This window comes from Amphibalanus amphitrite, unplaced genomic scaffold (assembly GCF_019059575.1).
Source record: "Amphibalanus amphitrite isolate SeventyFive unplaced genomic scaffold, NRLGWU_Aamphi_draft 000043F_arrow, whole genome shotgun sequence".
Taxonomy (NCBI): Eukaryota; Metazoa; Arthropoda; class Thecostraca; order Balanomorpha; family Balanidae; genus Amphibalanus; species Amphibalanus amphitrite.
Genome location: NW_024881539.1, coordinates 838,672 through 866,460, shown reverse-complemented (window position 1 = coordinate 866,460; position 27,789 = coordinate 838,672). Strand labels below are relative to the sequence as shown.

Sequence of the window (27,789 nt, the reverse complement as noted above, 5' to 3'; positions counted from 1 at the left end):
ATGACCTCAGATGGACTGGTCAGCCTGGGTATCCCCCTTCTATGGAGGGCACGAGGAAAATCCGTCAATGGCGAAACAAAGACGCCGCCATTCACGCTGCTGTCGGGATATGGTCTACGTCCATCGTCGCTGTCGATCTGCTCCTATGCCCCTCTCCGTCTCTGTCTCCAACCCTCTTTGTCTCTGTTCCGTCCCGTTTCCGTTCCGTAACCGTCTCCCACCGCCGCGCTGGGACCAGAGTACCGGTCATTTTTGGAGCTGGTGGACTTGACGTCAGTCGTCACCTATACCGACGACAAACATACTGACTTCTGAACTGGGTACCTTACTGTGGTACAGGCGCGGATACAAGGGGGGGCCATGGGGGCCATGGCCCCCCCCCCTTGGCCGATTTTTTTATTTTTTCAAAAATAAAATAAAAAGTTAAAAAGCTGAAAAGGGGGCCTCCTGAAAATAAAGTGGCCGAAATCCGATGGTTTTTTTTAACCTACCCACTTAGTTATTTCTCGTTCGTTCATTTATTTCATAATTCGTTTATTCATGTTGAGATGTTGCCTGAACAGCTAGATAAGCTCAATAGACGCAGTTTTTTTGGGGGGGCCCAACAAGTGGGAAGATGGGGCCTCCAACAGGTGGGATTATGGGGGCCTCCTGGTTTCTAATGGCCCCTCCCTTGGAGATTTTCTGGATCCGCCCCTGTAGGGTGGATCACCTGGCTGGCCACCGGTTGCTTTCTACCCCGTGACCCCAAGAAAGCCTCCCAGTCGCAGGCAGAACGCGGAAACGCCTGGTTCCTGTGGATTATCCCGTCCACCCACCTTGTTAGCTTCCTGCATCTGACGAAGGTAGATCTGCCGCTTCTTGTCTTTGCAGCGTTTGTTCTGGAACCAGACCCGGATGACCCGAGGGCTGAGTCCGGTCATTTCGACCATCTGCTCCTTCATGAGCGCGTCCGGCCGCGGGTTGGCGTTGTAGCAGGTGCGCAGCGTGTGCAGCTGCTTCTCGTTGAGCACAGTCCGCACGCGGGTCGTCTTGCCGTCCCGCTTTTTTTGCTCCTTGTCGGCCTTTGGTTGGACGTTCTCTTCACCAGAGTCTGCGGAAAGAACAGGAAGCATGTCATGCAACGTGCGATTTCGTGGTATGTCTCTATACTGAACCCTGGGATAAGGCACCCAAGTTTTAATTAAAAGAGAAGGGGTCGGGCACGGGTCCAGGTCTGTAAGACTGCGAATACATCGCCTGCAAGTGTGCGTTGCGGGCAGTTGTCGCCAAGGCCCTAAATACAGTTGTCGCCATCAATGGGATATTAGAGCGAACTCCGTTGAATGGATGCATGTACAATGTATATTGTAGAAGCTTGCATGTAGGACACATAAGTCACTGGGCTCCGCTAGGCATAGTGTGGTCTGTGAGTACTGAATATTGATCCAATTTAGTCGCGAGTTCGGCATTTCTCGAAAGTTCGAAACGTGTTTTTTTTTAGGACAATGGCTCCTTTCCATATGCATTTTTGCTTTGCTAAAAAACATGTATTAAAAGCTGTCAACAACCAGACGGTCCATTTTTAGTTTGCAATGTTTTTTTTTATAAACGACGATAGTAAATGATTATAATCAGCAGACATGGATCGTTGCTATAATCATGAGCCTGGACCGATGCCGGACATGTATTGTTTACTGGAAATGCAATCAATAGGTGACAAACAGAGGCCCATGGATATAACTCTTAACTCTTAAAGGGACCCTCCCACCTTCAAAAAAGTTAATGAATTGGCACGAAAGTGATGTCGCTCGGTTCAGAAAGAGCGAAAACGAACATCTACCAAATTTCATCGAAAAATATTCACCGGTTTTCAAGATATTAGACTTTTACTTTTGTTTACTTTTTGGGATCTCCGCTGTTCCTAGCGACTTTATTTGAAAGTGCGGCATTTGTTGCGCGCAAAGCAGCATATACCACCGCGTGCTACCAAACGTTTTAGTAAAAGATTTAAAAATCGTTAGATCTCCGCTGACGTCACAAATTCTAAGGGGGCATACCAATGCACTAGCCCCTTAGAATCCGAAAACTGCAAGTTTGAAATTCCATATCTCCGAATTAAAGCATTTGTCGATGTTGTGAGTGCCCAAACCGGTATTTGCAGGCCATGGCCACCAATTTGGCTATCTCAACTCAAAACTAATGTTAAGGTGGGAGTGTCCCTTTAAGGTACTTTGGCTTCATCCTTTTATCATCATTTAACGTTTATAATTTAATATTGCATCTATAATTATGTATCATTATCACAGGAATTTAACCCATTTGTGCCGAATATCTCCACAATAAAATTTTAATCCAACTGTTTCTTCTCAAACAAAACATCCCATTACCTTTAATTATACGCCACCTGCAGTTCAACATACATAATCCATCAATCATTTTCAACCGCACGTTTGATGACATCACGTCAATGAGCGCCCAGCTCATTCAAGACCGCCGCCTTGTCACGAAAGGCGCGGCCATTTTTAACCACATGGCCGCTGGATACGTCAGTTTTAGGCGCTGAGCGCACCGCAGAGTTCACATACGGCCGCCAAAGTGCAGGCAATCGCCACACTCAGTACCGGGCCCGCCCGCCCTGGACATCTTGTCACTGTGCGTAACAACCAGGTGCCACTTCTTTTTATCAAACCCTGCAGGATTTCGTGGAAACTTTGACGTTAGAGATTAATGAAGCGGGTGCACAGTGAGCGTGTTCAGATCGGACTTTGTGGGTCTGATTAGGCAAGACGTCTACTGCGCGACCTTGCGAAAACGGTCATCACTATGTAATCAGCGCAAACTGTTGGGTCGCTTTGAACATGCCGCCTGTGTCTATATATGCTCAGCTGCCTGGCCAAACAGTGACCCAAACACTCATCAGAGTATCGGCGATCGTCTGGGGCGGCAGAAGCGGGATCCGACGGGGGCAGACGGGAGGCGGTGGACGGTGGGAGCTCGCCAGATTTTGGGGCGGAACTAAGTCCCAAGAGCACAGTCCAGCCAAGCAGCACAACACTGCCTGCGCAGAGACCAGCAGTACGGCACATGTATGCCATAATCTACCACCACAAGCAAATGTATTCAGCCTTGCCGATAATATGTTGAGGCTACGTGATTATTGTGTACTGATATATTTTTGAAAATATACCTATATCTAAAATAACCTAAGTGTTTGGTTTAAACATACTCTTAAAATTCATGGCTGCAAATAGCTCTAAACAAGCCCCTACAAAAAGAAGTGTGGCTATATCTCCACCCATAGCTATCCACTGGCATATCTTTGATATACCTACCACTGTATCTCTTATTTCGCATAGCTATCGACTCGTACAGTCTGTCTTAAAAGTACCGCGCAAAGTGACGGTGGATCCATCAAGCCTGACCGATGAAGGACTGCCAAATTTGAGTCACCGAAGCAATGGACATCCTCGTCCATTCCCCAGCTCCATTGGTTCGGTGACTTTCAAATTATAGCAGGCCCTTCCTCGGTCAGGCTTGATGGATCCACCGTCACTTTGCGCGGTACTTTTAACCCTCGCCCGCACATGCCATTTTCCCATCCTAGAACGCACATGGGGTGGGTGGTTGCCACCCCCCCCCCCGCGCCATTTCGTTCCTGTTGGAGATAGAGCTTAGCAGTAAAGACCAAAAAGATTCTTTGGGAAGAGACGAATCCAATGATACCCAGTTTTACCTTCTCAGGTCAGTCATTGACCTTCCAGGTCAGGTCAAACTAAAAAATGTTGCTGTTTTGGGTCACCGTTGGATATCAAGTGCGCTGCTTATCAAATACCGATGACGATGCTGTTTTCTGGTGCCAAGCCAGCTAGAACCTCTTTGTCACACTATCCGACCAGAATTTTGCTGCTGAGGTCATTTCAGGTCAAGTTAGGTCAAGGTCAATTATATGTGTTTGTATGTCTGTGTGTGTCTGTGTGTATACTGATGTGTGCACCGATTGTTTTTGGGTCCATATCACATGAAATCATGATCTGAGAAGCTTTTACCAAAAATGCAGTCAAAAAACTTCACAAAAAGTAAATTCCGCTTGCCTAAAACGCAATTATCTTAGATGACCTAGGTTGACCTTGACCCCTGTACATCGTCGAACAACATGTTCCATGATAGGTGGGAGGTAAGACTGGCAAAAAAGGCCGAAATCAGGGTGCCAAAAGCTCACAAGGCCCATGGCAAACGCAAGATGTTGAGAATTGGCCATTTGGGTCATGACATGACCTGAAAAACAAGGTCATATCTCCGAAACCAAAAATCACAGAAACTTGAAATTTTCAGTGGACATCAGGAAAGGATAGACGAGCAGCTATACGAAAAATCAGCCTTCTAGCTCTAAAAATGTTGAGTGCAGAGCAGAAAGACTGCCTGGGGGGGGTGGCAACCACCCCCCCCCCCCCATGTGCGGGCGAGGGTTAAGACAGACTGTACATCCACCTCCATTCTGTATCCATTCCAAGCACAGCCAGCGGCCAGTGACGTAGCCCCTATAGTCCGGAGGCCGTGTGAACTAGCGATTCCGTGTGGCCGTTATAAACTGCCTCCCGGTCGCCTGTCGTGTCAACTGTCTGTCCACCGTGCACGACGAGGTGCTGCCGGCTGCCCGTACATACATTGATATACCTCGGCTGGCTGAGCCGATCGGGACTGAAGGGGGGGGGGGGCTCAGACAGCTGAGTTATAGCCGCTCAGACAGACACATCGTGAGAAAAATGGCCGCCAATAACAACGATGGCGATGACGTCTTAATTTCTCAGCCGATGTTGGGTTTTGTGTAGCGGAACGAACAAAAATAAAACTACTTGTGAAATTATTATCACAAAACAGTCTGACGAAGTAGCAAAAGAATGAAATCTCTCACAAACGTCACTATGTTTCTTGATTTTATCACGTAAAAAAATTCAAAGCAAAATGTTGAATGAGAGCAGAATTGTGAGAAACAAAAGGCAATTCACGTGAGAATGTCACACCGCTAAAATAATAATGATATAGGAAAACGACGACCGCCCTGGAATCGGAGTGTTCTCAATTACAGCACTGTGGGTCGGCTCCGACCAGTTTCAGTCACTCTTCACCGCTCGAGAGTCGGTCCCGGACTAATAAATTGTGAGGCACTCCGTCGGTTCCAGGTCTTGCCTCCCGGTAGTCCCGTCAGTATGAGCTATCCTGGGGAGTGCCGTTTGGTCACAACGAGTGTGAGCCATTCTGGCGAGGATTGCCATTCAGTTCCAGCGTATGTGAACCTCTATGGTGAATGCCAGTCAGTTCCACAAAGTGCGAACCACTCCGACGAGTGCCGTTCGGTCCCACTGAGTGTGAACCCCTCTGGTGAGTTTCAATCGCTCCCATTGAGTGTGAACCTCTCTGGTGGGTTTCAATCGGTCCCAGTGAGTGTGAACCTCTCTGGTGAGGAGTGCCGTTCGGTTCCGGCCGCGGCGCCCCGAGTGTGGCAGGGCGGCCCGTTTTTGCGCCCAAGGGAGATGGTGGCGTCGATACGGTGCGGAGCGGGCCGGCGGTCGCTCGACCGGCGCCAGACGCCCCGTCAAGATGGATGCCGACCGACGGCCGCATTGACAGATATACCCGGCCGGCGGCGGCGGCGCCGCTCCTCACAGGCGCCGACAGAGCGGCCGGGCCGGCCGGTCCGAACGGGTCCGAACGGCCCGCGGCCATATGACACACACCGGACCATGGAGCTGGGGTGGGGTGTGGCGGGACACCATCGGACACACGCCAGCCGCGGCGGAAACCCGGCTGAGAGCCGAGCCGAGGCGACTTCAGGCGGCTTATTCATCACTGTGAGAATGACCCAAACTGCTCAAGGCAGTAATGAGCGAACTGTGACAGGAAGCCAGCCATCATGACGAGTTAAATCGGAACATTCGATCGCCAGTACCGCAAGGGTAGCTCCACGATGTTGGTCTGCGCGTAGGTACATACCACAGATACCAACCGACTGTTGCGAATAGCCCGAGAACGTTTGCTGTTGACCTTCCTGTGTCAGTCATTGGCATCATCTTGATCTATCCATCAGCTGCATCCAACTGCCCATCAGCCCTCGACCACTGACCATCAGCCGTTGCCCACTGTGCATCATCCACTAGCCGCCAGCCATCAGCGCGCTGATCACCATGTCTATCAGCTGCTGGCAACTGGCCACCATCAGCTGAACGCCTCCTAGCACCGATTTTTGACCATGAGCCACTGTCCATTGGCCAATGCCCACTGGCACTGCCCATCGGATGCTTCCCACTGTTCATCGGCCTCTCCCGCTGGCCCCTAACTGCTGGCCAAGGCCCATCAGCTGTCGGCACAGTTCCTCAGCTACATGGGGCACTAGCTTTACCCACAGAACATCAGCCTCTACCGACTGCCCATCAGCCGGTGACCTCTGCCATCAGCCTCTGAACATGACTGCAGCAACTGGGGACAAGGGTTCATCAGCTGCTCCTCACAGTTCATCAGCCGCTCCTCACAGTTCATCAGCTACTGGCCTCTGTTCATCAGCCTTTGCCGCTGGCCACTAGCCACTGTCCAGCGGCCACACCCACTTGCATTCATCAGCCTCTGCCGTTGGCCACCAAGGCAGTTGTCAGCGCGGAAAGCTCGCGTCACTCTCCTCCCAATTATGCTGCTCACAACATTGAAGCCTGCAGTCCGGCCTCGTCACGACATGCAATGACAGTCACGGGCGTAGGAACGTCATGAAAAGTGGGTGGGCCACCCTGTCAAGGGGCCTCCTTTTCCAGGGGGCCTCCTATTTTCAGGGGCCTCCAACTTTTGCCTCGTCCTGCTGGCTGCTTTCAAGTATGACCTCCAAATCTAGCTTCTGAGATCGGGCAGATGTACCCAGGGGCGTAACCGCTTAAAGGAAATAGTTCACTTTTAACATGGGGTTTTGAACTGGAATAGCAGTTTCGTAGCTTGAGCTGAGACTAGCACAAATCAGGAGCTTTTACGGCTCAACGATCACCCTAGAAGAAGATATTCCATTTCTCGTTCCGAAAAGAGTGCCTTGCAGAGGAATGTGTGCCTTGCACAGGAATGCAGCCACGTCATCGTCAGCCAATCAGCATGCTGCTTACAGCCAATGCAGCATGCGTAGGTTTGAACTACGCAATATGATTGGTCAACGCGCAATAAGCTTCCGCGTCAAACATTATTTTACATAGAATATAGTTCGTCCTATATTAAAATATAGAAAATAATTGTTTTTACAAAAAGGTTTTATTTTATTTTCTGATCATTTTGAGCATAACAAATCATAAATCCATAGCAAAATACTAATTTCAGGGAAGTGAACTGTTTCCTTTAAAGGGACACTCCCACCTTAACATTAGTTTTGAGATGAGATAGCCAAATTGGTGGCCATGGCCTGCAAATACCGGTTTGGGCACTCACAACATCGAAAAATGCTTTAATTCGGAGATATGGAATTTCAAACTTGCAGTTTTCGGATTCTAAGGGGCTAGTGCATTGGTATGCCCCCTTAGAATTTGTGACGTCAGCGGAGATCTAACGATTTTTAAATCTTTTACTAAAACGTTTGGTAGCACGCGGTGGTATATGCTGCTTTGCGCGGAACAAATGCCGCACTTTCAAATAAAGTCGCTAGGAACAGCGGAGATCCCAAAAAGTAAACAAAAGTAAAAGTCTAATATCTTGAAAACCGGTGAATATTTTTCGATGAAATTTGGTAGATATTCGTTTTCGCTCTTCACTGAACCGAGCGACATCACTTTCGTGCCAATTCATTAACTTTTTGAAGGTGGGAGGGTCCCTTTAAGCGAACAGTGCGGAAAGTCCGCATCATTTTTAAAACTTATTCACCCTCCGATTTTTTTTTTTTTTAATCTATTTGCCGCAAACGGCGCATGACCCCTGAAAACCCTTACACAAATGTCTTCCTCGTTTCCCAGGTGCCCCCATTAGCTTCATAGGCGCCCTCTTTGGCATGTAAGCGCCCTATGTATAGTCATCAGAGACATCCCTATATGTCCAACAGTCGCCCCGTTGTCGCATACAATGTGCGCTTATCATAGGCGTCTCTCTTTTATGGACACTTGAAGGCGCCTCTCTTTGCCATGCCGGCGCCCCTGTTTCTTATGAATGCACCCCCATGGCATTGATCAATTGCAATTTGGAGACCTCTATTGCATGTGGACGCCCATATATGTAGGCCTCAGAGGCGCCCCTATGGGCTTCATAGGCGCCCCTCTATTGCACGTAGGTGCCCTACTGTCTCAGAACCGCTCCCCTTTGGCATGCAGACGCCCATCTTTCGTACGGAGGAGCCGCTGTGGTCCTTAGAGACGGCATGGTGCTCCCAGACGCAGATGGAGCTCTCGGAGTCGACAGTGTGGGACCTTCAGTCGCTGATGGGTGCCCGCCAGATGTGGACCCTCGGAGACGCCGGTATGGGGCCCTCAGAGATGCCGGTATGTGGCCCTTTAGAGACACCGGTGTGGAACCATCAGATACTTCAGTGTGAAGCCCTTACAATTGCTGGTGTGGGGCTATGAATGCGCTGGCTTAAATCCCTCAGAGGCCGGTACATGGACATTAGAGCTCAGTGAGAGCTTGTGTGGTGCCTTCAGTGGCCTTGTGGAGCCGTTAGACATCAACATGGTGCTCTCAGGAGCCGGTAAGTCCTCAGAGTCACCGGTGTGGGGCCTTCAGAGCTCCGAGACACTGGTATGGGGCCCTCAGAGGTGTCGGTGTGGGTCCTTCAGATGTACCTATAGAGCCTTGAGATGCACAGGTGTGGTGGCCCACAGAGGCGCCGGTGTGGGGCCCCCAGAGCCACCGATATAGGGCCCTAAGAGACACTAGTATGACCCACAAAGGCGCCGCTGTGTGGCGCTCATAAACACTGGTATGGAGCCATCACAGGCGGATGGAGCCGTTAGAGGCCGGAAAGGGCCCTTCGATGCCTACAAGGAGCCTTCAGAAGCCAGCTTGGCACCCTTATGGGGATAAGCGTGTCTACTTAGGAGCCCTTGAGGTGCTCTCATGAGCTCTGTGGGGCCCTACCGAGCCGAAATATGGCCACGGCCAGTTGCCGCCGCATGGCTCTTCGGACTATCATTCTCAAGGGCCTCATCTGCCTAGTTTGAATAGAAGGGCCTCTCAGACCATCAGTCTCATGGGCCTCCTCTGGCTAGTATAAATAGAAGGGCCTGTTAGACCATCAATCCTAGGGGCCTCCTCTGGTTAGTATAAATAGAAGAGCCTCTCAGACCATTGATCTCAGGGGGCTCCTGTGGACAGTATAAATAAAAGGGCCTCTCAGACCATCAGTCCCGGGGGCCTCCCTAGAAAAGTGTAAATGTGGATAGAGGGCCCCCTCAGATTCATTACGAGTGGACCTCTCTGACTTATCAGTCTCAGGGGCCTCTTGTGGCCAGTATGCATATAAGAGCCTCTCAGACCATCGGTCTCAGGGGCCTCTTCTGCCTAGTGTGGATAGAGGGCCTCCCAGACCACCGGTTTCAGGGGCCTCCAGTGGCCAGTTATATGAACAGAAGGGCCTCACAGCCATCAGCCTCGGGGGCCTCTTCTGACTGGTGTGAATATGAGGGCCTCTCATACCATCAGTCTCAGGGGCCTCCTCTGCCTAGTGTGAATATAAGGGCTTCCCAGGCCATCAGTCTCAGGGGACTCTTCTGACTGGTGCCGGATTGAGGGACCTCACAGACCGAAAGTTTTGGGGGTCTCCTGTGGCCAGTATGAATAGAAGGGCCTCTCAGTCCATCAGTATCATGGGCCTCTTCTGCCTGGTGTGATTATAAGGGCCTCTCAGGTCATCAGTCTCAGGGGCCTCCTCTGACTACAGTGTAGATGGATAGGCCTCCCAGACATCAGTCTCAGGGGCCTCTTCTGACTATTGAGGATAGAGGGGCCTCCTCTGACTAGTGAAGGTAGGGGGCCTCGGCTAGACCGCCAGTGTCAGGGGCCTATTCTGACTAGTGTGGATGGAGGGGCCTCCCAGACCACCAGTCTCAAACCTCTGACTAGTGTAGATAGAGGGGCCTCCCAGACCGCCAGTGTCAGGGGCCTCCCCAGACCAGTGTGGATATTGGGGCCTCCTCAGATCCACTAGGGCCTCTCAGGCCATCAGTCTCAGGGGCTTCGACTGACAAGTATGAACAGAGGGCCTCCTTGGATCCATCACGGCCCCTTGGAGTCCGTGCGTGGGATTCGTGGAACTTATTTTTACCGAGTTTGTTTATTCTGGAAGGTGACGACGTCCTCTCAAATCGAGACGAGGGGCCTCGAGTAAAAAGTGGGTGGGCCAAAACACATGGTTGGCCCCCCCACCTCGAAAAGTGGGTGGGCACTTGCCCACCTGGCCCCCCCCTGTTCCTACGCCTATGATGACAGTTCGTTCGTGTCACGCGGTGCACACTATACCACCGGCTGTGCACGGCGGCTCAACTCACTGCACAGCCGTGCACAGTGCACGCTGCAGTGTGCACAGGCAGCCGGTGCAGTGTATGTAACCTGCCGCGTGTATGTCGTGTGCACTGTGAGGTGCGCGGACCAGGAAGTATCCTAGGGTTCTTAAACGATCCTTTCCTATGGCACGCCAAATAGTTATTCTATATTGGTTCTATCCTATCCTGGTGCATCAGAGAGAGATTGTACATAGTGCTGGCGGTGGGCCCTATTAGGCGACTCATGATAAAGCACAATCGATAGGCGAGCGGTACCTTTATCCCGGTTCAAGCGTTCAGCGTTTGGCACTCACACTCACAAAAGTTCCAATACGTTGTACTCTATACTCGTGGCACTCGGTACTCTGTACTCGGAACTCGGTACTCACCGGCGGGACTCTTGGCTCCCAGTTTGGTGACCCCACCGCCGGCGTCCAGCTGCTCCTTGCAGTCGTAGTCGTCCTTGCAGTAGAGCGCCTCGCTGCGTAGCGCGAACTCGTCGCCAGGCACCAGGTGTTTGGCGCACACGCAGCACCGGAAGCAGTCGATGTGGAAGATCTTGTCGCGCGCCCGCATCACCATGTCGGTGCTGCTGAACAGCTTGTTGCACTTGCTGCACTTGGCGCCGAATAACCTGCCGAAGAGGGAGGAGAAGGCGGTCAGTTCTGGCAGGTCAACGCGCTGGGAGAGGAGCATGGGATGACTGGCAGCAGCGGTCAGCCTAAGCCGTCAAGTTACCGTCAACCACCGTCAAGCTTTGGTTGACGATGGTTAGGCTGGATTTTCACAATTCAGTCAGTGTATACTTTCCGTGAGTTAGGCCATGAGTACTCCCCAATAGTCCGCATATCCATATCTGGGTAAAGCTATAACTGAAAACATAGTTGGACAGTCGGTCAGCCGTTCACCCGTCACTGAACCTACTCATCAGACGCAAATCAGGTGAGCGCGGAACACATCTCTACCCATCTGACAAGGCCCCACTGCCGGGCTGTCCCGCCTCTACCAGATGACCGCGATGGCAGGAGGCGGCGGCGGCGCCCGGGCGGGTGGCGCCACGCCGCCCACCTATCAGCTCACATCGATCCGCGATGGGCTGTTTTTCGTCTGAAGACACGGGGCGTTCTGCCCGCGCCGGCCGGAGCATCGCGTGCCGCTTCTAATCGCCATCCGTCCCCCCACACACACCAATCGACGACCGGGGACTAATATCGGCAATAATCCACGAATCGTGCCAAACTCTTTCATTTGGGGTGGTCTGTCTGCCGGCCGACCATCGCCACGCGGAGTCAGTTTCCGTCCCTCAGTTGCGCCGACTCACGAAAGAAATTAGGCGGGTGCCGACTCACGAAAGAAATTAGGCAGTGGTCTGTGGAATCAGATTAGCAAGGACACGCAAGCAGACTTCTGGAAACAATTGACTAGCTCAGGCTCAGTGTTGACTCTCGAGGGGCTATATACTTTTTCAAAACAAATATATTCTTTCTTTTCATTAAACGTCATCGACCGTGCATGTTCGAGGGTACACATAGTGCAATATATCAAAACTCATAAACGCAAAACATTTCCGTTTTTCATTAAATACCTACAAACAACTGGGATCTGACTCTGAGGTTGCGGCGATGACGGCGTAACAGTAGCCGTTTTCACGACGGCCATCTGTTACACATTTGGTGCACATTTGGTGCAGATTAGGTCAGATTTGGTCAAATTAGGTTCAGTATGTCTCTAGTAGTTGTCAGCTACGGTTGCACTATTGCCTATATGCCTGCTTTGTCATATTATCAGAGAGTATCATCGATTAAAACACTGAAATAAATTCATGAAATAAAGATATTCGCTGTAAAAGAGATAATGTGCAGATTTGGTCAAATTGTGTGCAATCGCCGGATAGCCCGTCGTGAAAACGGCTAATATCACACTTTTTATGGTAACGATCAATGACTATGAAGACGATGGCATTTATTATACTGAAAAGATGGGTACCAAGGCCTAAAACAAGGAATGAATCGTGTCTCGTTCACGTTTTAAACCTAAGGTATTCAAGGTAACATCACATCATTTCTACCCCACCTCAACGTCCGTGCACAAGGCCCTTATTAGAGCCGCCCGTGCTATGTGCCGGTGCATCTTTAACCCGCGCCCTGGTGGGGTCTGTTTATAACGCGACCTGGTGGGGGGGGGGGGCTATTTTTTGCCCCCCTCGTATCTCCGAAACTACTGGACGAATCCGCAAAATTCAAACGGCGTTCGAAAGGCCTGTCAAATTTGTAGAAGGAAACCAAATTTTATTGACCTCGGGGTCACCGATGACGTCACAGGTCAGGTCAAAGATGAAATGTTTCACCGTTCACGGGTCTTCTATGGAATGCGCCATAACACCGAGGAAAACGCATTTTGTCGAGAATCAGCGGCAGGGCGTCAGTTGCCTAGTAGATATGTTGCTATTAGAGGTCACTGGCAATACCAGGTCAGGTCACAGGTCAGGTCACCAAGGGTCACAGGTCAGGTCACATGAGCCCAACTTTACTAAAGTTGTGTGATACATGTTTTATGGTAAATTTTTCATTTCCAACTCAATGGTGCTGGTTATAAGACTATCAGGTACGGCTTAGGTCACTTTCTGGTGAAGTTCAGGTCAAGGTCAGGTCAAGTTCAGGCCAAAAAAGGTCAAATTTTAAAGTTGATAGTTTTGCAAAAAAAATGGGTATTGATTCGATGCAGCTCGTCACGGGGAGTCTAATGGTGGTCTTTGTTTTGCGCTACGGGGTCTAGAATTGCTAAAAAATGAGTTTGAAAATTTGACGTCATCAATTTTGAACAGTTTTTTCGCTATAACTTCGCCAAAAAAGAGAGGTATCAATCTCAAATTTGGTATGTGGATGGAAGGCGGTAAGGACTATCACATATTCCGGTTTTTGCGAAATTCAAAAAACTTTTTGGATTTTTTGATTATTATATCCAAAAAATCTATTTTTTGATTTTTGGGGGTCAAAATCCAAAAATTTCAAAAATACGAGATAGCAGTTTTGTAGCCCTGTCCAATCCACAGCTTTTATGTCTCTATCATTTTTCTGTATTTGCAAAGCTATAGGCCTCATAGCTCTTCCCGCGAAACCCTTTTTTGGGTCGAAAACGGCAGAACATGACGTCACTCTGACGTCATTTCCGGCCAACCTATAATAGCCTTTGGAAAAAAATTTTGGTCACAATGTGTAAAATTGATGTCCGGGAGGGTACTGAAAGTTTGGTGACGATCGGCGCAGCGGTTCTGGAGATATATCGAAAAGTCTGGAGGGGGGGGGCAAAAAATAGCCCCCCCCCACCAGGTCGCGGGTTAACGCCATGTTTGAACCGGGACATCCTTTGACAATAAATACAAATATTAATGAATCTGGCCAATGATAATGAATGGCCATCAGTGTTCGCCACGGGCCGGGCCAGCCCAACGGGCCATGGGCCGGGCTGGGCTACGGGCTGGGCCGGGCCCCCAAATATCATTAGTTAACGGGCTATGGACGGGCCGGGCCAAGAGCTTTGTGCACTATGGGTTTTGCGACTAATGTCAATTTAAGAAAATTTGGAAACTGATGCAAACAAAACCCACTGGGAAAATACAAAAACTAAACCAAATTTAAGCAATGTGAAAGAAAACCTACTTGATATTGAATTTTGGGAATCTTGAGAATTATCCAATATCACATCATGTCACACATAGGAGGGTTTTCATACAAATTCCGCAACCAAAAAGATCAGAGAATCTCTAGCATCATTAGTTTGTTAATAAAAGTTAAAATGTAGCCATCAGAATAACTTACTTAGCACTAAAACTCCAAAAACTAAGAAGCCACTCAACAATGATGGGCTACAGGGCTACATTAAGTTTAACAGTTAACACTTATATATGGCGATAGTGAGACAATTCCAACACAGTCTTTTTTCCTTCACCGACGGCTTTTTAACGAACAGAACCTTAAAAGGATACTCACAAAACACACTGTACGTAACGAGGAACTCTACAGAGTATTTCGCGATGAAAGCTTCTTTAAATGTCCATAAATTTGTCAAAATAAATCACAACAAACCAGCGCCTTCTCAACAAAACTTGCAATCATGGCGGCGGCGCTATGTTTATGTGGCGGCATCTAGGTAGTATACACAACAGTATATCAAATAAATACGTTTTTTTAGTAAGTATCAAGGTGAAAACAAAATTAAACAAATAAAAAATAAAACCTAAATCACGAAGTCTGAAAGCTCGAACGAAAAACAAAACAAAAACTTGATCATATATGTTTTATTATACAGTTGGTCAGGATCGCTACCTGCCGCAGATGCGACAATCAAGAAGTGTTCGCTCATTTTCGATTGAGGATGATGATGCGTAAAAGTCGCAAAAGTACCCAATGAAATTTCAAGCTTACCATGTTTTCTGCTTACGCTGCTAGCGATATCCATATCTTGAAAAGAGCCTAACATAAAATAGCAAGGAAAGTAGCAGATAGTTGTCCACAGAGATTCGGTTGACACGTGGGCATGAATTGAAAATAGATTAAATCAGTTTTGCTGATAAATGGATGGATTTTCTCTTTTTTTGGAAGACAGTGCTTAAGTGAGTGTCACCTTTTTTGTATGCTTTCTCAGGCTTTTGATATTGCAGCATCTATGGAGTGAATTTAACAGCAAGGTCAATCCCAGACAGATTCATCAATTCCCATAAGTCAAGCTTTTTTTCTGCTGGTAAGTGCTGGGAAGCATAGAGTATGTTGCAAATTCTTCCTTCAAGTATGCATTAGAGTCACCAATTATGAATGATAATGTTCACACACATCAGCTTGCAAGATAACTTTACTCATAGAATGTAGTTAATATAATCATGTAAACTTTTTATAGGTGTGTAATCATGACCTAATTGACTGAGGTGCTTGCTGTTACTGTTAAAATTTGTGCCATAGGTGCTTGAAATGATTATATTCATTGAAAAGAAGGGAGTCATGATTGCCATGTTAATATTCATGCAGTTTGAATTGTTCTCAAAATAGTGTAATCAATCATGCTTATTATAGCAATAGACTAAGACAATAACTAGATTGCTATTTTTGACGGGCCGGGCCGGGCTGGGCTTGGAATATTTGCCAAGAGCGGGCTACGGGCTGGGCCGGGCTCTGAACCCATGGGCCCGGGCCGGGCTGGGCTGGGGATTTTGGGGCCCGTGGCGAACACTGATGGCCATAACTTTAGTCGTTGCATACCTGACAATGATCAAAGGTACATAATCGAAATAAATTGCGCTACATGCCTACGGTGACCTATACAAAAAAAAAACAATGATCACATTATTATTTTGTGTTGGTCAAAATAATAATGTAATGCCCCGGCCGAGTTATTTTAAACACGTAGATCAAGAATCCTCCTATGGCTATTTCTTTGATGTCTGTGCAATGTGCATTCACCATTCCTCATCACTTGAAAATACCAGCATATAAGCATCTACAGCCAATATCAATAACCCCTGGTCCTAGCCGTGACCCTTGTTGAGCAGCCGGCTTCAATGACTCTCTGAAAGTGTGCAGTCCGTAGTCGCCGTCAGGGCCGCGGGCCATTTTCCATGCCGATGTTGAATTATGATCAGCGTCGTCACAAGGGTAATGGCTCGGGTAAAAGCTTCTTTTGTCGCGTAATGACGGCCTACGGATGGCCATAGAATGAAGCGGAACGCTCCGGCCGAGTGTGGCCGGACGTAATGACGGTGCCGCTGTGTCACAGGGTACGCTGCGCCGGGCATTACGGCCCTCTGTCAATAGAGGAGCGGCCCTGATTGTGGCCACATCGATCGTGCAACGGTATGGATCACACTGCGACCGGGAGCCAGTGCGAGTTTCTACAGCGGATATTGTTATTAGCCATGGAAAAATGAGCTGCCGAAAGCCGGTGAATCAGAGCAAGGTTCAGACAATATCCTGTCATTGTAAGTAAGACTCCACAAATCTGTAGTTTCATTGTGAGGAAATAGTAATAAACATACAGTACCACCAAATAAACCCCGTCGCTGCCAGCCATACCGTGTTGACCTCTTGGCTCCCAGCTCCACCGTACTAACCTCTTGGCTCCAGGTCTCCAAACTCCAATATAGGTATATGTTTATAAACCTCGTGGCTCCCCGCTCCGCCATACACAAGCCTCGTAGCTCCTAGTTCCATCATATGACCACAGCGGGCACTGCACTAGCTTCCAGCGCCGTCCCAAACACCAAGTGGCTTCCACGACCTACAGACCAAGTAACTTCCAGCTTAGCCTCATAGACATAGACCCCACTCGCTGCCTATCATCCAGGAATGTGTCCAACATCCCTACAGCAATCCCTGTCTGGAGCACACCTGTCTTTCACCGCAACCACCCATGTAGAAATGTGAGGCCCGCGAACGCCTCTGCCAACCACAATAGCTGCTGTCAAGGGGAAGGAGCGACACGCTTAGGTGCCGAGCGTGGCAGGTACACAGGGCTCTGGAGGGAGAGCCTGATGCAACTGGCCAGATGTCAAGGGGTCAAATCGTGGGAAGTAAGACTCCGATGATGGGTCAATGTTTGGGCAGGTTATCGTCACCAATGTCGGGCCTAAGAGGATTTCCGTCATCAGGCGAAATGTGCGAATCGAAATCGGGAAGGTGAAATAGAGAAATATTTACAAGAACCCCTTGACCTCAGCAGCTCCGTTGATTTCAACAATGAAAGAGGCGAGGAATATGAAGAAGCCTGAAGCGAGACGGAACTTTGCGAAAACGGGTTTCATCCCTAGCCCTACCGGCGCCGCTACCTGGCTTATACCTACAGGTGTGCGATCTTTACCAGTAACAGCTCTTTGAAAACGCTGTCAATCGTCTTTTTATAGAACCGTCATATTTTTTCAAGACTTTTCCATTCGCTATTGATCTGAGTGCACTTTATTAAACAGCTTGAACCATCGTCGGCGCACTGGACCAACAAACACAACAGCTTCAGCTCTCTAACAGCAGCTCCAAGCTTCATATCAGACGCATCCTGATTGTCCATCCACGCATCCCCCACATCCCACATGATCCATCCTCTATGGACACTGGACAGTGTCGCACCAAATCCAAGAGCCGTCCCACCTAAATGTGCAGTGTAACTGACGTCTCCGAGTCCCAGAACCGCCCCATGTGACCGCGAGAGTGACCCACCTGACATAGTCCCGCTTGCAGTAGGTCTTGCCGTCGCGGACGAAGCAAGTGCAGTTGTCGTCGAGGAACTGGTTGCACTCGGCGCAGCGGAGGCAGGCGGCGTGCCACTCGAGGTCCGGCGAGACCCGCAGGATGTACTGATCGTGGATGGCACCGCCGCAACCGATACACGTGGACGCCCTCCGGCGGCCTGTAAAGGAGAAACAAATGGTTAGGGCGGGTGCTGGCTCGAGGTGGCTGACGATGCCGCGGTTCATGCCTAATTTGGTGTGTTTTGTTTGTTTTGTTCATTGAATAATCACCAACGGGCTTGCACTCAATGGCAGGTGAAGTCGAACATAGAATTATAAAAACACGCACACACGACACTGACACACTGCAGACACCCTAACGCTCACATGCACGTACAATGTACATGCTACCATTCGGAGGAGGTGTGCACATAGCGTATTTCTATTTAATTAACTCGCATTACATTGCATGTCCTGGCGGAAGGTAATCACAGTCGGCAATCTAAGCAACTTTAAAATATTCTAATTAGTTATTCGCAACGTAAAACTGGATTAGGTAGGTATGGTGCAGAAATTTGTGATGAGTTCTACTGATAAGACATTCACAACTGTGCTTTGTAACTGGTGTGACAAGATGCGGCATTGTAACGCCCGTAACCTGACACTACCAGTAAAATGTGTTTTCAATAACAAAACGGTTCCAGAAATGAGTCTTGGATTTCTTGGCTTTCTTGGCGCTCGGCGTCCGATAAAGTTAGCAAATAAGAACAGAAAAATCCTCAAAATATGTATAAACATGACACTTTCTTTCCTTAATTGAATGGGTAAGCGTTTCAGGGTTATAATCCTTGTTGTTTTGTATTTTTTCGTTATCTAGGTTTTTGAGCTCATTAGACGGCATACTCTAAGGTTTAAACAGAGTTTCTAAAATAATCGTTTAACAGATTTTCGTATTCAAGTAACACTCATCATTCGCCGGTTCGTAGATATTAGCGTCACACGGGCACAGTTTTAATCGTATCATTGGCCTTCCGTCCTTTTCGTGGGGAAGGAAACATTTCGTAAAATGGCACCCACCGCCCGCTCGGTCTCTGTGGCCCGTGGATGCACCATTCCAGTAACTTGGTAGCACGGCTGGGCGCCAAATATTTACAGGCAGGCCGGCGAGCCGTGTCTTGTGAGATTGGCGATTGCTTATAACATGAGATATCGCAGTCACTTCAATGGCGGTGCTGGCTTTCAGATAGCTGAAAACGAAGCGCCAACGAAATGAACTTGATAATGAACATTTTGCCATTTGCTTAACTTGCTGCTTTTGTAACTACCTATGTTCAGTGAAACAATAAGAAAGCTTTCGGTCCAGAAAAAGGTTTAATTAGTGAATTCACACAAAGTTCTCGTTTTTGTATGTATGAAACACGTCAAATTCCTAACTCATATTTACAGCAATACACATACGCATGATTAATGTTAACCTTGCAGTCGCGGTTGACATCTCCCATCCTCACCGTGCTTCGAGTCACATTGTCACTGTTAGAAGGGAGTTCGCATAGTGATGATAAGCGAGGCGACCTGTGACCGTTCCGTGAGCACCACTGCCGCTTCACTCGCACACTGCAGTAGTATTTTCCAGCGCAGCCATGGCCACTGGTGCAGCCATGCTGGTGCCGCGACCAAGTCCGGCACTTTTCCGATGTCCGATCTGGTCGCTAACAAGAGCAAAGCGCACGACATGGTCGTGACAGCATTTTCCGAACATCCAGGAACGCTACAATCCATGTTTTGGCTGGACAATAATAAAACTAACGGCAATAATCCGTGCAATAAGCCGCTGATCTTCGGAGCCATCGTCGCCGGCCGATCGGTACAAGACGCTCCTGGGAGGCCATCTTTTCAGCGGCGTCTGCAGTGCCCGGTCGGCCGTGGCCAAACCGGTATGAGAACCGTGCGCCGCGCGGCCCCGATGCGTATCATTGGCTGTCAGTGAGCGGCGCACGGTGCTACCTTTTCCTCGTGCGAGCCGGTCATGGCGGCAGCGTGCGACAGCCATCGGCCCAGCTGGCCGGCCGGCCGCCGGGCCCTCACGCCGCTATTGTTTGCGGAGCGGAGCTGGTGTATAATTTGGGGCCCAAACGGGTCCTGAGGCGCCGCTTCTTGGAAACGGTTCATAGATGCCATTTATAACAGTCCGCCGCACGCCATGCAATACAAGCAACAAGGCAATCACAGATAGTAATTCGCTACCGAAAGCTGGTAAGCCACAGGCTAACAATGAGCAATCCATCTATCCACAACGGTGAGAGATTTACAATCCGTTGCAAAAAAACCACAGCCGGCATCCTGCAATGTGGCCTCGCCGGCCGGTCCGTCGTCCGGTCGGCCGGTAGGTTGGTCGGTTGAATGCCTGCCCCAACAGGCGTTGAGCTGTCAGACGCACTCTTCAGTACACACCGTTTGTCGTAATCTGTCCTGTACAGTCCGACAGGTCACCGGAACTGGAGTGTACTTCAACTGCAGAGCAACACGTGCCATCGACCGCAAAATGCAGCGCTTTTGGGACACCAGACTTCGGGCGGATTAAAGCAAACGTTACCGACTTGAAATTGGGAAGACTTGCATTCAGGGGAATCGTGATCGCGCAAGCTCCATATCAAATCCTCACGCACATTTCGCAGTCAATATTGAGCCCAAAGAACAAGAGGACGTCTGAATCAAGGCCAACAACAACTTAAACTGCTTTAGCTTTCTAGCGGATTCGGCAGCTATAATGCTAACTAGCACACTCATTTCTTTTCCATTCGGCTAAACCTTAAAACAAAAACTGCGTCAGCCAACTGACCAATAAATGTGTTGACCATTTAATATTTCTCGCATATACCACACCTTCAACACGCCTCATGATGTTCATAACGCTCAGATATACTGCCTCCACTCTCATCTCAAGACCTCGGTGTGCTCGAGATTGCTAGCGAGACGCTCGCAGCTGACGGCCGGCGGTAGTTCCGGCCGGTCGGCTGTGCGGAACATGTTTACACAGAGCATGTTGACCTAGGGCCATGTAAAGTTTCTGCACAAACTGTCAAAGGCCGGCCGCGCTGTCTCCAAGTTTTGGAATCTCCACCAGTCATCATGCTGGAGCATACACTCCGCGACGATAAACTGATGTGAAATCAATAGCCGAGGGCGGTCAGCTGAGACAAAAAAGACAATGTTACGTGCAGTTGCAAAGATGCACCTGTTCAAAGCTTTCGGAATATCATAACAAACATCAGTGCCAATAAGACCTGAAGGAGCCTTTCGGCCATGAGACCCCAAGACGGCAGTGCTAGGCTGGCAGTAGAGGCTGTGATCGGCAGCCATCACACACAGTCCGTGCCGTCGTTGTGCCTGTCTCCAGCACTTACATTTTGCAGTCCATGCTGTCCCACCCGCCTTCAACTACATTCAGCGTGTGACTGTGTCCATTTTTTGTCTCCCGTCTTCCAATCTGAAATGCCGTTCAAAGTATTCTGTCTCGCCTTACCAGTTTACAGTTAGAACTTGTTGTGCCTCTGTGCCCGGTATTGTATCTATTGCGCCTTTTTACCGTGCCCAGCTATGACAGTCTGTCTCTGTGCCCTCCCCTATCCCCAGTTGTGATAGACTGCGTCCCTTTACCATACCCCGTCCCCAGTTGTGACACACTGTGCCCCTTTACCGTCCCCCGTCACCAGTTATGACAGCTTGTGACCAGCTCCGGTCGCCGTACACCATTACTTATCTTGACTTTATTAATTCCATTCCATCCTATTCATTTATCCCCTGTTCGATTACCAGGTGGTTGAGATATTGTTTATTGTTACCGCAGAAGAATGAACATGAATCAAGTGCATTTCATGCATTAAATTCTGTTTAATTTTAGACGGCATCTTGTTACGTCTCATTATCCCCGTTGATCATGGCGGAGTCCCGCCTCTTGCCGAATTCCGGTGATCTATATCCCACGTCGCGATCAAGTCCTCTCCCGACTGTTCCGACAATCATGCCTGAGTGACTGAGTCTGCCCGGTCACTCCCACAAGCATGGCCAATTCCCATAAACCGCGATTCCTCGACACACTTCGATCTTCCCGTGCAGGATTGCTGCGACACAATTCTCCGTCTTCCATATTTAGCCGTCTCTATTTCTCTCACCGTCCTCCTGCCCGGCCACACCCGGTATAAGCCAATAACTAACCAGCATTGGTGTCAACAGACCTTTCTCTGTGTCCGGTATCGTGGACAGTGGCCCTCTTCACTTAGGCCGTCCTTGTGATTCTCACTGATAATATTTGCAATGCTAGTTGGCCCACACCTCTCGAAACGGCATGCTGATTTTAATGCAAGCTTTTTCATAAAAAGGCAGGAAATTGACTGAAACAATAAACATCGTAAGTCATAACGCTAACCTATCATGAGTCATGGATGGCTCTTTGTTATCAGCCGACTAGTGATGTTCCTTCCAAAACATCAGAATCAATATAGCAAGCACTATTCAACCTATGTATTTAAACTTTGTTTCAGAGTTTCGCTTTCACAATTCGCTTTCACAATGGCGAGTTTCGGACTGTTTGGACGTACTTCGTATTCGTAAGGTTGGCATTTGCCAGGCTGGCAAAGGCTTTACCACTGACCCAGCTAGGAGCCAGCTGTAGCTGCAGACCCTCCCAAGGTGAAAAAGATGCCGACATCTGACTACCTGTGGCCCGGCAGTGCAATAGGAAGAGCAGTTGGTGTAAAAGCGGACCTTTGTAGGCTTCGCAGAACCAAATAACTTGTATTTGTATTTGTATTTGTATTTGTATATTTAAAATCGCCAACAGACAATAAGTCCACTTAAAAGGCGAAGTCAAAGAGACAGTAAAACAGCACACACCCACACACACAACACACACACACCTACATACCTACACACACACACACACTGAAGATAAAAACACGTAGGGTTATAAACACAGGAGATGTAAATAAATAAATAATAGCCTAAAAAGCCTAGTAAACAAGAAACACTAAAAGCACAGCGGATGCGATCACGCCGCTTCCAGCCCTTTCACATAGTTTAAAACGTGTCCTCTAAGTGTAGAAACTATCGCTAAAAACATCAGCGGGACTTCTAGTTAAAAACACGTTCATGGCCCTCGGTAGTCGGCGCAGAAAACCATCCCCGACGTTCCGTACGCGCCAGGGAAGCTCGGCGAAGAGCCGCTGTGAGCGGGTTGATCGCGGCGGCACATGGAGCGGAAATCTACCAAGGAGGTTAGAAGAACGGATTTTACCGGCCAGGATATTCCTCAGGAAGAGCAGGTCGTGTTGGTTTCTACGGACAGACAGTGATGTAATACCAAAATGATGCAGAAGAGAAGGATAGGACAGAGAGGAACATGGCGAGGATGTGTGGCTATTCAACCACAACAAGAATTTGTGCTGCACACGATCAACCCGCTCTGTGTGGGATTTGGCCGCTCCCGCCCAGACCACTAACTACCGCATTTCATGAGAGAAAAGTCTAATTCATTCAGAAAACTCTGTTTATTCCTGATCAGAATAAAGCATATGGAATACACTGGTCGTTACCAAACGAAATCAACTGATATGATAGATCATTGACTAACTACTGCTTTACCTACTGGTCCCTGATATCCTCGTAAGTAACCTATAAAAGGATAAAAAGAAACGGGGAAAATGAGAATGGTCTTTTTTGTCTACACGTGACTGAATATTATGCTCGGGTGATAACTGTTACTAGTCCGTAGAGCAATTACGACCTAATACACATAGGTATCCCTAATAATATAACAATGCCGAATGGCCTAAATGAATGATAATGCTTTATTAAAAAGTCAATCAAATTTGTTTGCCACCCTATCACCCGAAAAGTCACTCTCGAGTAGCACTGAACCCTCTTGAAATCACACAGAGCGGTGTGCAGCTAGTCATCTCAGGCTAGCATTGGGCCTCTGAAATTGGCGAGTGGCGAGTATCTAAAACGTAATCCTTTCGGAGTAGTGAGAGCCTGTGAGGCCCATGAAATCCACCTATTGTGTGACCCCGACAAGGTGGACCCATAGACTTCGAGAAAGATGTCCAGCCCCGTCTACGAATCGCAGAAAAGCATTTCAACAAATTACGTTTGAAAGTCACCACAATATCGATTTAAACGTGAGTAAAAGGAATAAAGATAGGAATGTGAAGAAAACAGACAAAAATGAACGGGGAACTGAACGGATACCGAATAGAAACAGCATCATCATCACATGGAAACCAGTAGGGTGGAATATTATGACCATTGACCATTGTGATAACTTGCTACTCAAGTTTATATACATAGAGCCATAAAGGCAACTGTAGAAAATGAAAGAATAATGATAAATGCAGATTCCAGAATGAGTCTATTATTACACATCATATCATGCTGACTTCGAAGAAGACTAAGGTTTGTTTCCATCGACATAAATATTTTAGACATGAACCAAAATAAGAATAATGCTAAAAAAAAAAAAAAACGCTTAAACATATAGCTATTTCAAAGAGAAAGTGAAACATCCAGGGAACAGTAGGACTCCGTCCCTTCTGCACGGCATTAATCGCTCTATCTGGGTGTCGTTGTCACTGCAGCCGCACAGTCTAAAAACTAAGCACCTATCGTTGCTCACATCGGGCAGTTTCTATAAATACACACACGTTCCAGCACCTGACGCCATGCTGAGATGCCCGAATTAAGTGCGATTGTTCACATGTCAGAAAACGTGGAACGGGACTTCAGTGTCCAGAAAGGACCAAATAATCGATAGAACTGAAGCGACTATGTTCTTATAGATCTAATCATATAGCAATGACAAATGGCCCAAAGGAATGAGTATGCTTTATTCAAAACTCAATCAAATTCATTACACACTCTATCAACTGAGCATTTATACCGGGACGGCACACTTTATTCTTAAGAAAAGAAGCCTCAAACTAGAATTAAAGTTGAACAGTTTTCCAGAACTGTGTTTTAGCTTTGACGACTGGCGAATGGCGATGACAAAACAAATATAATGAATAAAGGTAAGCTGACGCAAGACAAAATAAATTTTATCTGGCAAATTAATCATTTGAATCACGAAACAAGCATAGCTCTAGAGCACTGGGGGCTCAGCCACGTCAAAACCAAAACGTTAACACTTCGCTGCCTCAAGTCCCTTGAAATACAAGTGTTTACTAATACATGTTCCACATAAATATGAAGTCGAAAAAAGGAAACGTCGATGGCCAAAGTACAGGTAAAACATCCAAGATAGCCGGGAAACATGGGATAGATGCCAAAGATACAAGAAATATATGAGGGCACCTGGTACAAACACTAAACAACAACAGAGATACGACAAGGAGTCATGGGAGGAATAAGAAAGCAAATGTGGCCGACTAAGTGACATCAGAGGCACGTGAAGCGCATATAGGTCTACATCATAGCCGTATGTAAGATAGGAGCAGTAACGAGAACTCGTGAAACGCACGGGCAATGCGGCGGCATTTCGTCAGAAGAGGTTATTACTGAGGAGCGTGAACCGCGCGAAATATTAAATACGCGACTGTCGTTAGTTCGAAAGAGCAGCATCGTTTACATGAATTGTGGGGATGCGGAATATCGCTGCTCCATAACAAACTAATTAACCAGAGTGACACGTCAACAGACATGGTAGCAAAGATGTAAGGACTGCTCTGTGGCAGCGGATAATTAGAAACTGAAGCTTTGCTGCGGAAGCTGGGAGTTGGAACAATACGTGATTTTGGTATATCTGCAAGCAGCGCATGATGCGGATTTCGTGCTTGGGAATAAGGGAACTATTTGCACGGCTTGGTAATGTATGCTCCCGGAATCCTGGGAGAGGCTAAGAGCCGGATCATTAGCTCTGAATGCTGTTTACCCTTCCGGTGTCGTGCTTCCTATCTTCGCTGTAAATGCGCTGCACGAAAGTAAAATATGTTGCACGTTGTGTTCTCCAGAATTACATGTAAATAAATATTAAGAACATTTCGGCCTATCATAAAAAGGAGACCCGTAGAACAATGTCCACAGAACAAAACGAAACGATCCTATTATTATGATGTTCACATGCAGCTGTTCAATGCAGTTTGATTTGCTGGAGCGGGAGGTGGGCTCTCTCCGATCCATAACTTTCACGGTGCTACAGTTTAAATAGTCATAGCTTAGTTAGCAGCATTGTCGATATTGTATTTCGTATTTCGTACATTGTATTTCGTATAAGGAATACTGTACAATTGTACATTGTATTTAGTATCTCGTATTGTGGAATATAATGTGATTTGGGGTTCGGATTGCTTCAATGTTAGCCACACAAGCACCTCCCGAGGGAAGTCACCTAACTTTGAATTGAAATGTTGATTGCATGAGAATCGAGTATGACAGAAATCGGTGATATGAGCCACACCGTCGAAATGGTGCGATACAAGGTTTGATGCCATAGCCTGCCTTATTGAAAAAACAATTACGTGGGAACGGAGCTGTGGTGTTGTCGTTATTCTGTCATGAAACGGATCCTATAAGCTTACTCAAAGCTTACAGGTTTGCTTAACTCAAATTTCTGTAGGTATGAGACCATGACCGCTAGTTAATTAAAGCACATCTACTTAAGTACACGCAATCACTGACTCTGAAATGCCCCAACGGCATAACATTCGCCATAGTTGCTGATGTCTAATAAGCTTTTTCACGGTGCTGGCCATTCTTTACTTATTCACGCATTCATGAACCCAAACACCATCTAAGCATCACTTCGACAAATTCATCAAGTGCACAACATGCACGAAATTCCAGCAAAGAGCGCTCAAAACCCGAACACATGGATGCTCTCACAGTTCCTAGCCCCGACCGCAGCGGCCACTCGTCGGCCCGGCGCGGCGCGGCGGTCGGGAGGAGCGCGTAATCCCCGACCCGCCGCCGCCGCCGCCGCCGGCCGGCTGCAATTGCAACAATGGGGCTACGGACGGACAAATCGCACGTTATCGGTTAACCAAAAGCATCCAATTCGCTAGATTTGGAGCGAGTGATTGGGTTGGACCGACCGTGCTAGTGAGAATGGTGTGGACGTGGTGGTTCACTTCCATTCCCACGGGTCCTCCATTATCTTTGCAGCGAGGGCCGGAAGGCATAAAGGCGTGAGAACACCCGGGCGAGCCATGTCCCATTCCTCTGGTGCCTTTCTCTCTCGCTAGTACTCACCGGGCGGCTGTTCCATCACCATTTCAGACCCACTCCTCAGCGCCAATACCGGACCGCAATCACACGCCGCACAGACCACCCTCGCGCCGCAGCTCGCGCGCAACTGAGCCCGCCTCTCACCGGCCCCGGCGCCCGCTCATGCGCAGTAGGGTGCCGCGTCGCCCCGCCTCCAGTGGAGGTCACGTGACCTGTCGGACCGCCCCCGACTCCGCCCCCACGATTGATTGCCGGCCCAGACGGGCGCCGGCCCAGCGCCGCGGGCCTATGTTGCGCAACTGGGGGCCGCCGCCGCGCGCCGACCGGCAGCCGTGAAACGACGGCGGCGGCGGCGGCGACGGCGGCACTGACCCAGGACATCGCTGGCATTCCGGGCGGGGCGCCGCAGTTCGCAGCAAAGGCGCTATTTCGTCGCGGTGGATATTTTATTTTTCGGTGTAGGAGAAAGAAGGTTGCTGGGGTCCAAGTACGAAGCATACTTATTCAGTGAGTTATGTGACAGGAGGCACAATGGATGTGAAGTAAATGGGACAATGTCACTGTGATTATAGTTGGGTAGCAGAGCTTGGCGACATGTGTTTGCAAATTTAACGATTATGTGTTTGCGGAACGATTGCTTCAAAGAATTCTACAAAAGTAGTAAATAAATCAGTTACGCGTTTACAAAGCTGCATCTGAAAATGCATATTCTGTATTCAAATAAAGCGTAGGTGTTTCGCATAGTCTGACCGTCTAAAATGGTAATTATTATCGTAAGCGATTCAAAAGGCTGAAAAGAGTTTGTGACGAAAATTGCATCCCCCATGGCTCCCACATAAACGAGTCTGCGTGTTGAGACTCTGTTTGCAACGATATCAATCGTTCGCCGTCTTG

The 27,789-nt window shown here is 48.3% G+C and overlaps 1 protein-coding gene across 1 annotated transcript in view; it reads right to left on the bottom strand.

The window, feature by feature from the left end:
- LOC122377350 (insulin gene enhancer protein isl-1-like) overlaps positions 1 to 27,027 on the bottom strand; it is a 50,197-nt gene extending 23,170 nt beyond the window's left edge. The window contains exons 1-4 of the mRNA XM_043357287.1: positions 26,920 to 27,027; positions 17,669 to 17,858; positions 10,859 to 11,103; positions 819 to 1,093 (exon numbers count right to left, since the gene is read on the bottom strand). Of these exons, the coding sequence (XP_043213222.1) occupies positions 819 to 1,093; positions 10,859 to 11,103; positions 17,669 to 17,858; positions 26,920 to 26,941 (732 nt within the window). The 5' untranslated portion in view covers positions 26,942 to 27,027. The remainder of the gene's footprint in view (positions 1 to 818; positions 1,094 to 10,858; positions 11,104 to 17,668; positions 17,859 to 26,919) is intronic.
- Positions 27,028 to 27,789: the final 762 nt, after the last annotated feature.